The sequence below is a fragment of the Atractosteus spatula genome, chromosome 11 (assembly GCF_055471065.1).
Source record: "Atractosteus spatula isolate fAtrSpa1 chromosome 11, fAtrSpa1.hap1, whole genome shotgun sequence".
Taxonomy (NCBI): Eukaryota; Metazoa; Chordata; class Actinopteri; order Semionotiformes; family Lepisosteidae; genus Atractosteus; species Atractosteus spatula.
Window position 1 is genome coordinate 1433124 of NC_142716.1, and position 15005 is coordinate 1448128.

At 46.2% G+C, this 15005-nt stretch overlaps 1 protein-coding gene across 4 annotated transcripts in view; it reads right to left on the reverse strand.

Annotated features, from left to right (window-relative positions):
* Positions 1-8500: 8500 nt before the first annotated feature.
* The window catches only part of tgfbr3 (transforming growth factor, beta receptor III), an 86681-nt gene continuing 80176 nt past the window's right edge, over positions 8501-15005 (reverse strand). For 2 of the 4 annotated variants that reach the window (XM_088927054.1, XM_088927052.1), the window contains exon 17: positions 8501-12475. In XM_088927054.1, coding sequence (XP_088783180.1) covers positions 12357-12475 — 119 coding nt within the window. In that variant the 3' untranslated portion in view covers positions 8501-12356. The remainder of the gene's footprint in view (positions 12476-15005) is intronic. The other 2 variants (XR_016093732.1, XM_088927053.1) reach the window with 2 other exon arrangements.

Here is a 15005-nt window from a genome sequence, read left to right on the forward strand (position 1 = left end):
CAGCACGGCACCAGGAAGTCATTCTCCCCCGAGCCCGCGGGCCCAAGTGGCAAACAGCGCTGTGTCTCTGAAGATGCAGCAGCCCCTCTCCAGCCCTGAGAGAGGGTTTATCAGGCAGCAGGCTTTTAAATAGAAGGAACCAACTGAAGTATAGGAGTGGTGTGTCCTATAACCTGCTGATAACACTTTGTAATTCCAGGGCAAAACGTCATCAGATTTGTTCGCTGGCTTCCAAAAGATAAAATTTTATCTTTATAAAATAAAATGGGAGCATTTATTGTCATTTCAATCAATAACCAGATATGGGAAAATGCCTCTGCTGAGGCTGAAAGAGAATCGAAAGGACAAACCTGAAGAGGAAAAGCAGAGTCTCGTTGAGGCTGAAGAAATTGTTCCCTGCTGGCAGGCTCAGTCAGTCTCCAGAAGGATGCTCAGGCAGCCTCCAGCAGGGCGGAGCGCTTACCGTTCCAGACAGGAGCACATTCGCTCCCTGTACTGAACTTCAGCAAAATCTGTTACTGTCTGGGCAGAGCCGGTCCTTATTTTCTCCTATGAAAAAAGAAAACAATTGCAGTTGAGGGCTGCGGTAAACTTGCTAGATCACCGAACACTGATCATGAAGAATCGAGAGAGGATGAACACCTCACAGCTGTGAAACACAGATGCTTCAGTGCCTCAGGGCCTCTGCTCTCCAGAACTACTGAACTCTCCTTCAGCTGAGCTGATTCAATCAGCGGTTCAGCCACACGAGTGTTTCTCTCAGGGGGCACGAGGGCTGAAGTTTTACAAGTCACCCTGGATTCAAGTTACCATTGCTATAAAACCTTTTCAGCCCTGAGCAGAAGTGTTAAATGTTTCCGGTTCATCAAGTGGTGTAATTGGGCCAATTAAGTCAGCGAGTGGTTTGGATGGAGAGCAAGATGGGAACGGAGCCCAGCGCCCTGGCGTCGCACTGTGGCTCACAGCCCCACGCTCCGGGAGAGGGAGACTCTCTCTCTCTCTCTCTCTCTCTCCCTCTCTCTCTCTCTCTCACCCGCGGCTGCTGTGGAGGGAGGCCACAGCCCTGCGGTGCTCCACCTCACGTCCAGAGGCCCAGCAAACAGACGCTGGATGTCTGCAAAGCCCTGGCCTGGAGACGGTTTGCTCCTCCGCTCCGGGAGGCAGCAGGACGGCTGGACGCCGGGCAGCACCAGAACCCGTCAGAAGCCCGCTTGAGTAGGTGCCGCCCAACCTGCAGGACAGCACAGCCTCACCAGCAGGAGCCAGGAGCTCAGCGGGGAGGAGACGCCAGTCTTCAGTCTGTTCAAGAATGGAAATCACACTGGCTTGGGCACCGAGAGAGTGGCCAGCTACTGTGTGAAAGGGTGTCAGGACTAAGCAGCTTAATGTTTCTCCAACACAATTTTTGAGTTGCAGCAAGAGCATGGCTGGCCTGTGTCTGCAATACAGCGTGCCGGTCCTTCCGGGGCCACGGAGTCCAAGTCCAGTCATTTTTCCCTGGCGCTCATTTAAAATTCAAACTGAACTCAGAATAAATTAAGTATATCAAAGCTGCTCAGTTCACCCAGATGAAATCGTTCACTCCGGATCAATAGCTGTGATATAGATCCTGGCATAATTAGCAAGCTAATTCAATTTACAGTTGATACAAAAATAGAGGACGATCACAGCAAGACCACGAAGAACAAGACGGGTCTTCCTAACCCTTTGTGAAAATAAAATGCATTGTTGAAAAACAAGGATGAACGTCTGAAGCTTTTTTCAAGCCTCATAAAAATCAGCTTACAGATCCTTTCTAATTAAACATGTCTGAAATATTCCTTGGAAAGGGTGAGGAACGGCCACCTAGAAGAGCTTAATCCCCATCCACCCCAAAAAAAACATTTGCTTTTTCTTCCAAACTCTAAAACAACTAAAATCTAAATGTTTATAAAAATCTCCTCCTTATCAAGGTTTTTGTATATAGAACATCCCAGTGATAAATCAGGAACTTGCTATAACTACATCATTCTGATCTCCAGTTGGAGTAGCCTCAGTTCTTACACACAGATCCTTCCCAGCAAACTGCTATTAAAACAGAGCAGCTGCAGAGCAATACCGGACACAAGAAAACACTCGCATATCAGTTTACATTTCAAACACAAACAGAGCAGAGCGAGTAACTGGAGAGGCCTGGAGCAAGTTTTCCAGTCTGTCAGACAAGAGCCTGCTGTCACGAAGCAGACCTGTCACAAGTGACAGGAGATCATCAGCAGGAATATTACGATAAGAATTACGATCAGGAGGCACAAGCCACATCAGGACTGCAGCTTTGGCTGGGAGTTTAAGAGAAAGAAACAACCTTGGGCTTTAATTTCAAGTAACAAACCATTTTGTCCTGTTATTGAAAAACGAACATCCGAATGGAATATAACATGTATCTGTGGTAAGCTGCTGAAGAAGAGTAACATTGCTCCAGCACAACTGAAAAAGCTGTGCAGATACTTAATGTTGCATACAGTAGATAAGTGACAGCACACGTTATCTCAACACATTTAAGTCACCAGGACATCTATAACTGCCACCTGTGAGTGTTTGTTACACTTACAGAAGGTGTCACTGATAAGTACTGTTTAATAGACAATGTTTATCACACTTGATTAGTGCAAAACCGTGTTGCTGTAGTTGAGATGCAGTTGCAAGAGTCAAGAGGCTGGCAGAGACACTCGCAATCCCAGACCCACGTGTTTCCACTTTGCTCTGCACTGGCATTTCTGCCACATCTGTTCAGCAGCGCCCCAGGCTGGGATAGAGCTTCACCACAGGAAGAGCCTTCAACATCTGGCTCGTCCGCCACTCAGGTGAAGAGCTGCAGCAGTCAGGGCGGTGTGTGTGCATGTAAACAGGGTCAGAGCAAAACAGCTGCTTGTGTTCAGGACAGTAAATGGCGCTGTGGGTTTTGACTTGTTTCAGCAGAGTTTGGGAGCCCTTGCATGCGTGCTTTTTACAGTGGAGCAAGCTTTAATTAAGTCTGCTTTTATTGAATATTACTAGTGTGTTATTGGCAAAAGGGATGTCTGTGAAGAAATTTGATCCTGTAAATATTGTCTAAAATAATTGCTAGCAGCACCAGATTTGTTTTTATATTATGTAAAACTAAAACAATGTTTATTGGTATTCCCTTGCCAATATTCACTTGGTATTCACACTATTTGTGGATTTCATAACAAAAGGCTCATAAGAAGAAAATTATGTATCTAAGCCCTTCAGCCCCACAGTGGTAGAATGAACTACACACAAAAATCCTAACTATTCAGTCCCTGTGATGATGGTTCAGGACCCGTGACCCTTCTGCTGGCAGCTACATCCTTGGGGAACTCTTCGTTCTTTGCTTACTGCTCTTATTCGCTGTGAACATGGAATATACCCCACCAGGCCTGGTTCGCTGCTGTCCTGTAACCACACTGTATTCTGTTGATATTGTTTACCAGTTCCTTAAGACTAGCACAGCTCTCCCTTTGCTCTTCCAGTCCAGAAAATGAAAAGAAAATTCCTTTTGCAAATAACAGCACATTCTTTCAGCTTTGCAAGCAGCTGACATGTGCCGTTAAAAGTTCAATATCCAAGGGCCTGTCATAGCGATTTTGGAATCCTAGGATTGAGAGATTTGTAACTAAGTTTATCCTTGGGAAATCTGTGGAGCATTTCTCTTTCAGGCTGAAGAACGGATTTAGAGCTGTGTCAGAAACTGTGCTTGAAGTGTGCAGCTTTGGAGCCTATGACAGCTTGTTGCTGTGTGGAAAGCAGAGACATTCTCTCTCTCTAAGGGCAGCTGAGTCCCGCTCTTGAGCGGAGCACGAAGGACTATTCCGAGAGTAATCCGGGGCCACTGTGATAAATAATCAACCATTCAGGCCTGAGACTTGACTCCACTGCTGAGATGTTTTTAGTGAGATAAGCACTTATTTCTCTTGGTTCGTACCCAACTCATCAGAACAGCACAACTGCAAAGAAGTCATAAAAGGCCGTTAAGGTCAGTCTTTCATCCTTGGCTGCCTCAGCCTACACTAGTTCTGACGTAAAGAAAACAACAACCCTATTAAATGACAGCAGTATTCCCTTGGGTTGAAAATAGTCATTTCAGAGGCACTATAAATTTCACATACTGTACATTAAGAGCTGCAAAATCAGTTTAGCACCGCCAGTTATTGGCTGGGAGCAAGAGCACGGTTTTAAGTGTCAACATTTGGTTCTCATTTAGTTAAGGGTCCTGTGCCGTGATTATTCCTGATGAATGAGATTTCAGATGGCGAGAAACAGGCTGCGGGCTGATTAAATGTGTTTTTCCTTCTTCAGCCTGATGGCCGTTTCTTCAGCAAAATTAGCGGCGTGATGGAATGTGACATGCATACGCTGTTTGGTCCCCAGAATCCTGCTGGCAAGCGTGCCGATAAACAACGTTGAAATTTTCTGTTACAAATATGAAATCTGCTACAAAGCTTATTTTTAAAAAATAGGCGAGATGGCTTTGTGCCTTTCGTTTCACAACTTCAGGGTATCGACATGCCACTTGAAATGCACCAAGTTCAGTTCATTATAGCTAATTGCTGCTTTGCAATTCTTAAGCTCTGCTCAGATACACACACCCCCACCCCCAGATAAACCAAAAATATAAAGCTAGCCAATTAATCAGGGATTTATTGTGATTAGGTTTAACAGTCTACCTAGAAGTCAATATTTTCTTGAAGTTAACTTTTTGGTTTATATTGGAATCTGTCCTGTTTTTCAGTACAAAATGGTTTCAAAATTTCTCCCAGAGTCCACCATAGAGAGGTGTCAGATGAATGGATAAACCCAGAAACAATGAAAAGTTTTACAGGAAAAAGTTTAGTTTACTAACATTATTAGGCTGTATGAGTGAAGTCTGCAGCGTTGATGTCAGAACGGACCCCAGCACACCTCCCAGCTCCTTCCTTGGGAAAGGAATTCCCAGAATTCCCCTGACCCCAGTACATGGCTTGTTTGTGTGGCACTACCCAGAACTCCTCTGCCTCCAGTATGTGGCTTGTTTGTGTTGCTCTCTGTGGTGAGCTGGAGCTCAGCCCTGCTCTGCCTAGTGTGCACAGGGGAAAACATTAGAGACAGCAGGATTCAATTTCATGTTGTTCACAAAACAAAGCTCAGACCGGGGCTCCCAGAAAGGGTGCTACATGGCAGTCTAAGGCACTTAAATGAAACCCAGCAGATGCCTTTCGTATCCCTTTGCAATAAAAAAAACTTGAATACGAGCAGAAGGATACAGCGACTCTTTATCATGCTCATTTAAAAAAAATTAATCAGAGCAATAGCTTTGAGCCTGTCGGTTTCTCAGGCGATCTCGAAGGCAGTTTGGATCCTGTAGGACGAGCTGTGGCTAACAAGGCCGTAGCCTCTGCTGGCCACTGCCTGCAGATTGTGTTTAGTGCTCCGTACAGTGAGCTGTCAGTTAACACTTGAGTCCCACTCGAGTCAGTCGATTGCAATGAAATTAATAGGTGACCGTGCAGGTCTGGCAGCTTCCCCAGGAAAGGGGGCCATCGCTCCAGAGTTTTAATTTGGTCCCTAGTGTTGCTGCAATAAGCAATGCCTGGGTAACATCTGCATCTGGGAGCTCTGACTTAAAAGACAAGGGGAACATCTGGAAACTGAGGGGCCCCCTCTAAAAATATTTTCCAAAACCTTTTCTCGCATACCACATGAGCATGAAGGTGTTTCATTCGGGGTGAAGTTTAAAGTAACTCTCTGCTTCAAGCAGGGATTTAAAAAAAAACTGAGAACAAAACCTTTTCTGTGCAGCTATTATTATATATCAAAAGCAGGAAAACCTGCAAACTTAAGAGATAAAGGAATATACAGTTGTAATACTTTAGAAAAAGCACCAGTGTCTTTTGAATATTACTGGTGGGAAAGGGTTTAGAAAATTACTACAGGTCTTTAGCAAAAATAGCTGTCAACTCATGTATGTTCTATAACATCTAAAGAACAATGATGTGGTTTGACGCTTGTAGTAAAAAAGTCCACATTACATAAAAGTAGTTATTTTTCTTCATTATATACCTACTCTTTATCTAGAGCAAATATTATTTGACTTTGTTTTTTACTTTCGATTACTTGTTCGGAGTCCCAGTGGGACTCCACGGCCCAGCTGAGAGCGAGTCATTCATCAGGAGCTTTCTGAAGCCCCTCGACACAAGTCGGTGGCCGGGGAATGCCATTAATCCTCAGGCTCGGCACTGCGGCGCACTTCTGGAGCGATCAGGACACTGGAGCGCTTCTGGCCATCTGGGGAGTAGCCGTCATCACAAGGTTTTGCTGATTCAATGGGTGTCGGGTCTTCATCTCAGAAACTGGACCCTTAGCGAAGTTTATTCTGTTAAGCTCGCACGGCAAGATTTCTAAGGTTTTCCCACGGGTATACCATGTGCTTATGTCATGCATTTACTGGAGTCTGCACGGATTTCCTGTGTTTTTTTTATCCTTCTCTACTCAGTTTGAATTTTTTACTGTGTATGACTTAATTGCATTTACAGTGTATAACACGTTTTATCCTAAAGGTTTACAGGCAGAAGCAAAGCCACTTCATCCACAACAGAAGCACAGCCCCACCTGGGTGACATGTTCAGCCTTACACTGTGTAAAACTCTGCTATTAATCAATCGGTCCTGAGGCAGAGGAAAGGCTTTTCTTCTCATTTAAAGTGGACGCTGCAGTTTTGAAAGTTGCGAGCTTCAAAATGTTGCTGCCTCTGCAAGCAAAAAACAAACCTTTTTCCTTTACAAGCAGTGCACATAGAAAGACTCACCTCTCAGAAAAACGCTGTTCAAGAATAAACATTCCGCTTCTCGTTTTTGGAAGAGACTGTTGAGTCCTGTGAAAATACTGCTTCTTCCTCCTGGGCAGAGAACTGCTTGAAGGAGCAGGTGAGGTTTCTCTCGGCCAGTCTAGCACAGAGCAAACAAGCAGCCAGACCACAAACCAGTAACTTTTTAAATCTGTTGCGGTCAAGTCTGACTCTGTATTTTTCTCTGTATTGTGGCTCAGGTCTGGTTTTGAGGGAAAAAAAGACCTCAAAGCCAGTCAGACAGACAGAAAGAAAGAAAGAACAGCACATTTTAAAAAATGCAGGGTTGTAACTTTCTTGCAAATTTGCTTTCCCAATTTCAAAATGCAGACTGTCACCCTTTCAGAGTGCCGCAGTGTCAGAAGGGCCAGCTGTTAATTGAGAAAACCTGCTGGATGAGATGCAGCTGCTCTGAGTGAGTAATTAGCACTCAGAGAGGGTGAAATTCCAGGTGAGGGAAAGGAGAGGCTTTGTGTGGAATTGCTCACGCCTCCAGGATAACGAAGAGGCTTATGAAGGCGGCTAGGAGGAGCAGGGCTTCAGGAGGTGTGCAGAGTCTGGAGGGGACTGCTCCCAGAGGTGAGTCTAGATGACATGCTCTCAGAGAAACAGAGAGGATCAGCTGGGAGAGAAGATCTGGGGCTTGGGGAAGAGGTGTCATGAGTAGGCAGAGGATTAACACAAATTTGATCCTTGGGTGTCTTGTTAATTGAAGTGAAGATGGAGAACCAGGTGAGCTGGTGTTTTTTCCAGTGCCTGTGGGTTAGGGCAGCAGTTGTTTTCAGAATCTCAGCTTGTCTTGCTCCTCCCCAATGGCACTGCAAGCCCCTGGGAGGCCACAGGGGGTGCCATGTTGCTGAGAGACCTCTGGTGTATCAATCCTACTCCCCCCTCCCCCAGTGGTGCTCAGCCAGCTGCCACTGCTTGGCCATTCCCACTCGCAGTTCGCTAGTGACATGACCCAGGCTCGAACCTGGGGTCAAAGAGCTCAACCCGCATTACTTATGGCCTTTACTGGTGGAGCCAATCGGTGCAGCTCCCTAGCCCATGGCTTTTAGATGGCAGCCCGGTTGGCTTCCAGCCTGCCTAGTGCACGCTCAGCTTTTCAGAGCTGTTTTATTTGGGCTGTGGCAATATGATTAAAAACGTTGGCGGCTAAAGTGCTGCAACAGTCCCAGAGGTTCATGAGTCGAATTCATCTCCCAGGTTTCTCCAGCGAGGAGTAGTCTGGACCTCTTCAGCTTTATCTCATGACCTGAGAGGACTGAACCCGCTGTTGTGGAGGCCCCACACCAAAACAGTTTGGTGTTGTTTCAGAAAACAGACAACTGTCTAGAACTCGGCAGAATTCTCCTCTGTTTAAATCTGTTACAGATGTGTTATTGTTTGAAGGTTGGGGATCTACAGACCACTTTTCTCAGTCCATCACAGAGAAAAGGGTGTGTTAACTTTTCTTATGCTGAAAAGGCCCAATCTATTAGTTGATTAATCATCTTCTTGACTGAACATGGATATTAAGCACAGCAAAAGCAGAACGGAGAGGAAGCCCTTGATGTGTAAAAACTCAACCCAGACTGGCCTTGCAGCACAATTTCATTTTCATAATGGTCAAGTTAAATGATTACAAAACAAGACAGTGGATAATAATCATAAGAATTTATTATGCGTATAAAAGCATACAAAAAGGCACTGTGTATATAAAAGTAGATATTCTGTACAACAGCTTACCGAGCTGGAAAAAGTTCAAACCCCAGAAGTGACCAGCCTGGCCAGTTTGGTATAAGTGCTTCCTGTCCAGTACAATGCAACACCCAACCAGGCTGAATTACAATACCAACAAGCCCCCCCCCCCTGTGGACTGAAATATGTCCCTTTTACTATGTAAAGATTTTCACTTCCTTCAGACGGTCGTCCCGGAAGGGACATGCTAGACGTTGTGGAACAGGTGAAGAGCAGCCAGCATGCCTTGTTAACGGGCTGCTGATCCCCGGGGGTCCTCTCCCAGAGCAGTTTACGAGCCCCCCGCTTCCCTGTGATCCACCACCCCGACTCTCCTGGGCCTCGAGCTTCATCCCTGTGCCTCCTGACCCGCCAGTCCCGCCAGTGTCAAGCAAGTCATGACAGCTAGGAGGTACGCCTAACACCCATACCAAGAGCAAAACATAAAACCGTGAGGTAGATAGACGTCAGAGAAATGGCTGCCGGAAACCAAAAGAAACAATTACAGCCTCAATTTTACCACATTTTATAAAGGGCTAAAGTAATGGCCCCTGGGTGTCTCCTCCCTGCGGCGCTGTTAACCGTGTGGCTCTTCGGACACACGCGGAGAGCGGGGCTTCCTGCTGCTCTGCTGGACCGCGCTCCATGATCGCAGACAAGGGGGCCGGCAGACCCGTGCCGGGGGGACGTTTCTGCCCCGGCGTGCAGAGCGACCAGCAGCCTCCTGAGGAGCCCAGAAGGCCCCCCCCTCTGTGAGAACGGACTGTGCTGCCCTCAGGGCATGCTGCTAGAAACGGGATGCAGCCTTGCACTGGTGGTGCTCAGGCACAGAGAGCCCCAAGGGGATCCATGCCTCCCCCCCCCCATAAAGCTGTAGGTTTCCCAAAGCCAGCAGCTCCCAGAGGGTTAAGCGAAGGAGCTGCTGCAGTAGCAACGCTCCAATAGGACTGCCACATCTGATAACACCAGTCACAAAACCACTGGAATGCCTCTCAATTAAACAGGCCACAAACTGCCGACTGCTGCCTGTACGCAGCTTTCTTTTAGAAATTGAGCAAATCGGAGTCATCGTTCACCCACAGCTGTCTGAACACGTCGCGGGCAGTCTAAACGCAACTGTCTACACGGGCAGGAGGAGGAGGCTCATGTTTATAAAGATTTTACTCTCCTCCACATCCAATGACACTTCGGAGTGTCCTGAACCAAAACACTTCATTCGGAGGCGTCCAGGACGTTAAGAGGATCGTGGGGAGAGGTTTTATTCACGAGAAAAAAGCTGTAGTGCTCATTTTAATGAAAGCTGTGACGGTGGTCGTGAGGTTTAAAGAAACAGGTTTTTGACATTTTCTCCTCCAGAAGCTCATTTGCAAGCGAGATTAACTTCTGTCTGAGATGGATGCATGTGAGTTCATTCTACAGCTGGCTGAATCTCCCAGACCCCAGTGTTTCACACACCTTCAGCTCCTGGACAGAGGTGGATTGTCTCGGTGACATCTGGGCTCGAACACCTGACCAATACAGGCTGCCTGTACTGCGCTATTTCTTGTCTTTTTAAAGAGCATCACCTTTTCACCACACCAACACATATGTACACACAATCGTATTTAAAGCATAGTACTGGTCACAGTAACAAAGCAAGGTATTTACAGAGTAGTAGAAAACCCAACAACAAGGCACAAAAAATTCACAGTACATGATGTAAGAAGAATACAAAATTATAGGTTGGCTCTATTTAAGTAAATATTTTAAAACAAATATGACTTTATACAAGCTGTCCACAATAAAAATATCTGTTACTAAAATACTTGGTCTTCTCTGAAGACATCTATACAAGTTTGACACACTCACAATTACTTAGAAGCTTTAAAATAAAATACATTCTAAAAAGAAACGTCAGCAGCAAGCAACATTGTTAAAGAATTAGTTCAAAATTCTGATTTTGATGTCTAAATACAGATTTGCTTTTTCTGACTAAATATATACACTGATTGCTCTGTATGAATCAAATCTGTTCTGCTCTCCCTTCTGCCCTGTTTTTTTATTCCAATCCCTTTTATTTCCAAAAAAATACAATCGATTTTGAGAAGGTACATCATAAATAGGACTTACAGCTGTAGGTTTTAATTTGATAGAGGGCTGTGGGATTATATTGCTCATACTGGCTAACGAACAACAAACACGCACAGTACAGCAACACCATGCACACATGTATCAGTGAAGCTGTGCAGGCACATAAAAGTATCTATCTTGCTAAAATGAGTGAATTAAGAAAGGAGTTAAATTTCAGAAGCAAAGATGAGAAAAGACCATCTTATGTGAAAATAATGTGCCTCACGGGGACACGGTCATTACCGTGAAGCACGCCTCTTTTCAGTTTACCGGACTGCGGTGATGAGGCCTAACTCACCTGGGCCCAGAGCACTGCTGCTGCCCACCTCCCTTCTGCCTTTCCGTGCGGCAGAACGGACAGTGACAGTGTCCCAGGCAACTGGACTGCATCTGTGATGTATCACTGGCTCCTGGGAAGCTCAAGTCAGGCAAAGCCACTGAAACCACAAGGGTATTTTGGGCTGTTGCTTATTGTTATACTGGTTATTGTGTGCTGGTGTTGCCGTTTTGAACAGAGCAATAGATTCTCGCCGGGGCACCTCTCACATCTCAGCAGCTGTGTTAAACAGGAGAGAAGCATTCTGACCCCCTAACTCCCAGGGACTTCTGGGCTCCTTCCCCTTTTAACCCCACAAGCCTGCTCAGGTCCGCCTGCTCAGTGCGTGGCCGTTCAGAAGGTCTGGCATTCCTCTCAATCCCTTGCAAGATTAAAGCAGAGGAATTGGTTATCTGGCATTACACAAAAAGGGAATTAAACAACATAACAATAACCTCAAAAAGGAAGAGATAGTGGTGTAAGACCCAGGAGAAGCACAATCATTTAACACTCACTAATTATTTCTTCTCCTTTAGTTATTATCTCAGTTCTAATGCCCCATCCTTCAGAAATGCGCACAAACGCTCATTTTCACTCTTGCTGTACACAATCCCAGACCAAGAACACATAGAAAAACTAAGAGTATTAAGTATCTGATATTTTTGGCAAAATAATACGTAGCATTTATATATGAGCTGTAAGAAATACTGGCTAGATGCCGTCTGTGCAATGCAATTACTTGGCAAACTGAAAAAAAGATGTCGTGCTCAAGGTGTTTTATACTTTCAATGTCAGTCTAACACTAGGGGCCTATTTACAATATGGACAAATACATTCTTTTACAAATAAGCTCTTAGCTTTTCTTGAATCCCTTTCAGGTATATATACTATAACATTTACAAGCTATACAAGACCATATAAAATAAAAAATAAAAGTAAAGTTTTTCTTTAGTTGTAGAAAGCAGCATTTGGAAAAGAAAACAGAACCGGTTGGCGTTTCCGAAGCACAGCTGCGTTTTCTCTTTGCTTTGGTTCTGTCTTGTTTTCAGGAGTCCCACTGTGGGATGATCACTAGTAGTCATTCTGCCGCACGGTCTCGGAATTTCTTCTGGAGAGAACGGAAAGGCTCCCCCCCCACTGCAGCCAGCGGGAGGACAACGGCAGGTGATTTTTTTTTCAACGTCGAGGGAGAGAAAGAGTTAGAGAGAGAAAGAGAATAAAATCAAACACCCTTCTCTGCCTTCAAAAGCAACCCAAAATAATTCCTTTCGTCCTGGGAAAGCTAAAGTCAACAAACACTCGCCACAGAGCCCTGGCCTCTTCCGGCCTCCCTGCGCGGCTCCGGCCCCTGGGTTAGACCGTACTACTGCTGGAACAGGGGGTGCTTTGTGTGCTGCCGATACTGTGGGCCGCGCTGCTGTTTTCGGAGGCCAGGGGTGACGTGGGGACTTGGTGTCTTCCGGCCGCCTCACCTGGTGAAAGAGGCACAGCAGAACTGTCAAAACGTAGAGGCCTGGAGGCCAGCGAGTCTCTGCAACGTGCCCATCGCGGGCCCCTCATGGCAGAGCCTCAGCTCTGAACACCGCGCGGGGAGTTCTGCTCTCGCTGTCATTGGAGCTTTATACTGCAAGCGGGCCTTGCAATTCAGAGATGCCTGTGGTCTACCCCAGAATAAAGAAAAGAGGAAAAGTCTGTATTCTGTTTCTTTCTTGGATGTTATTGAGTTTTGTGTTCAGGATAAGTTTAATTTAGCAAACACTTCTATTGTGAAAGTCTCCAGGGACTGGGAGTCACAAATGCTTTCGCAAAGTTAAGACAGATTCTAGCCATCAGATTTTAAGCGTGCTCAACTTGTTCAGCACTTTGAGTGGCCTTTAATCCATCTGAACCTGCAGCGGCTGACCTGCGTCAGTGTGATGGATCTGGCAGGTCAGTTGTTGGCTGCTGTTATAGAAATATCAAGTCGCTCTACATCCGTCACTGTGCCTCACTCCACAGTGCTGAAATACAGCAGGCGGATTTGCCAGGTACTGTCCCAGCTGTCTGCCTCCCCCTGGGCGGGTTTCTTCAGCGGAGCCTGAAGGCTGGCGCACAGAGGAGCCACACTGCGGTCCGCAGGGGAAGAAACGGGAAACAGCGGCGAGAGCAGACAGCTACAGACATCCGAGGAAAGGATCAGAGGAGCAGAGCTTTCTCCTCTTCTTCCAGCCCTCTCCCTCGCTCTCCAGTTTCCAGCGCTTAGTCAAAACCAGCAGCGTAAGCAGCAGGCGGGCCCTGGCCGCCATGGAGTCCGGCCTGCGGCTGCTGGGTGCTGCACCTTGTACTCGTCTCGTGCCTCCTGGCGACTCCCGCGACGGAGCCTCCGGACATTCGTGGACAATCACAAGACGAGTCAGATTCCCGTTCTGGATGGAATGCTCGTCTAGCAGAGAGGGACTGTAGCATTTCGAAGAGCGGTAATTTGTGTTCCACGTCTGGCGTGTTTGCTGCGGGTGTAAAAATGTGAGATATGCTCTGTGTCTGCCAGTTGTTTGTTGTGCGGGTCCCTCCCTTCCTGTGGGCTGTGTGGGGACGGTGGCAGTGTGTGGAGTGGCCTTTTATCAGCAGCTAAGAAAAAAAGAGCCCATTTTCCATCGGAGAGGTGGATCAGCCGAAAGCATCCCCTTTTTCTGGCCCCTCTGCTGAAAGAGAGCTGCCAAGAGCTTTGGCTAAAAACAGAACATATCCTCAATCCCAGCTTGGGAGTGAAGCACAGCCTTTTAGGTACTCACATCTCACACACACATACATGAGAAAACAGCCTTTCAGTCCACGTCTCTGAAAGTCCATTTATAACATAAAGGCTAAAGAACTCGAGGAGGGGTGAAAAGGTCATTCTCTCTCCGCAGTGTTTTGGAAGTCCAGGGTACATTAAAAAAAATTCAGACCATATTCCACAGGTATTCCTATTCCATACATTCGGGCTTGATGGTGACATTTTAAATTATTGTCCAGAATATACACAACCAGCTGATCTCATGGTACCTCTTCTTGTAATGCACAAGGGACTGCTTATTACAATGTCCAACAGACAGGCAAAACTACTGAGTGACTGGCTCTGTGTGCTCGCTGGGCCAGGAGGTTTTATTTCTCAGGTTTTCCTTTGCCTAAAGGTAGGGCTTGTCCTCATGTGCCAGAGGTCTGTACCCCCTCATAGGAACTGGGGCTTTTTCTGTGCTTGCATGGTGCACTGGTGCCTTCCTGTGGCATGGACTGACAACACCGCACCCTTACCAGACCAATGGCACAGCCACCAGAACAACTGCAGCCTACAGCTCCAGAAAACGCTTGTCTGACTGTCTGACGGCCCTGTGAGCACCTTGTTTCAGTATGAGATTTACAGATCCACTGCTACTGCTCGTAACGAGTCCTGAAAGAAGAAGATCCACAGTAGCCTGTTATGTACCATTGGATACAAGAAACCGATTGTTCCTTTAAAAACAGTATATCTGGTTACCTATATCGCTCTGCTAGTGTGCAGAAAACTTAACACTGTAAAAAAAAACCTACACTTCCTGCACGTCTGCGCAGCAAAGTGTCCGAAAATAGAAACCCACCAAAATGTTGAAAATTCATTTCCAGGCGATATGAGTACTGGCACCCTGATATTAAACTGGAGCTGCAGGCTGCCGTGGTCAGGCAAAGTGTCTTGTATCATATACTTAGCTGCAGTGGAAGGTCAGTCTGGTTTTTAAGGGATAGAAATTACAACCTGACCCATGTCTAGACGCCATTTAAATAAACAGATGCCGATAAAAAGCAAAACAAGTAAGTTTGAACCCTTGAGCTATTAGGAGCTCAGTGCACACAGATTGTAATTATGCAGATGGTGTGAAAGGGAAAGAGAAGGAAATTGGCCGGTTACTGGCAGTATATAGGCAGCCTCCCTTTACAGAGTGACTGGAAGTCACTGACTCCCTTATCTCAGCCAGGGGAAACTGCACAGCTTCACTCATCAGGAAG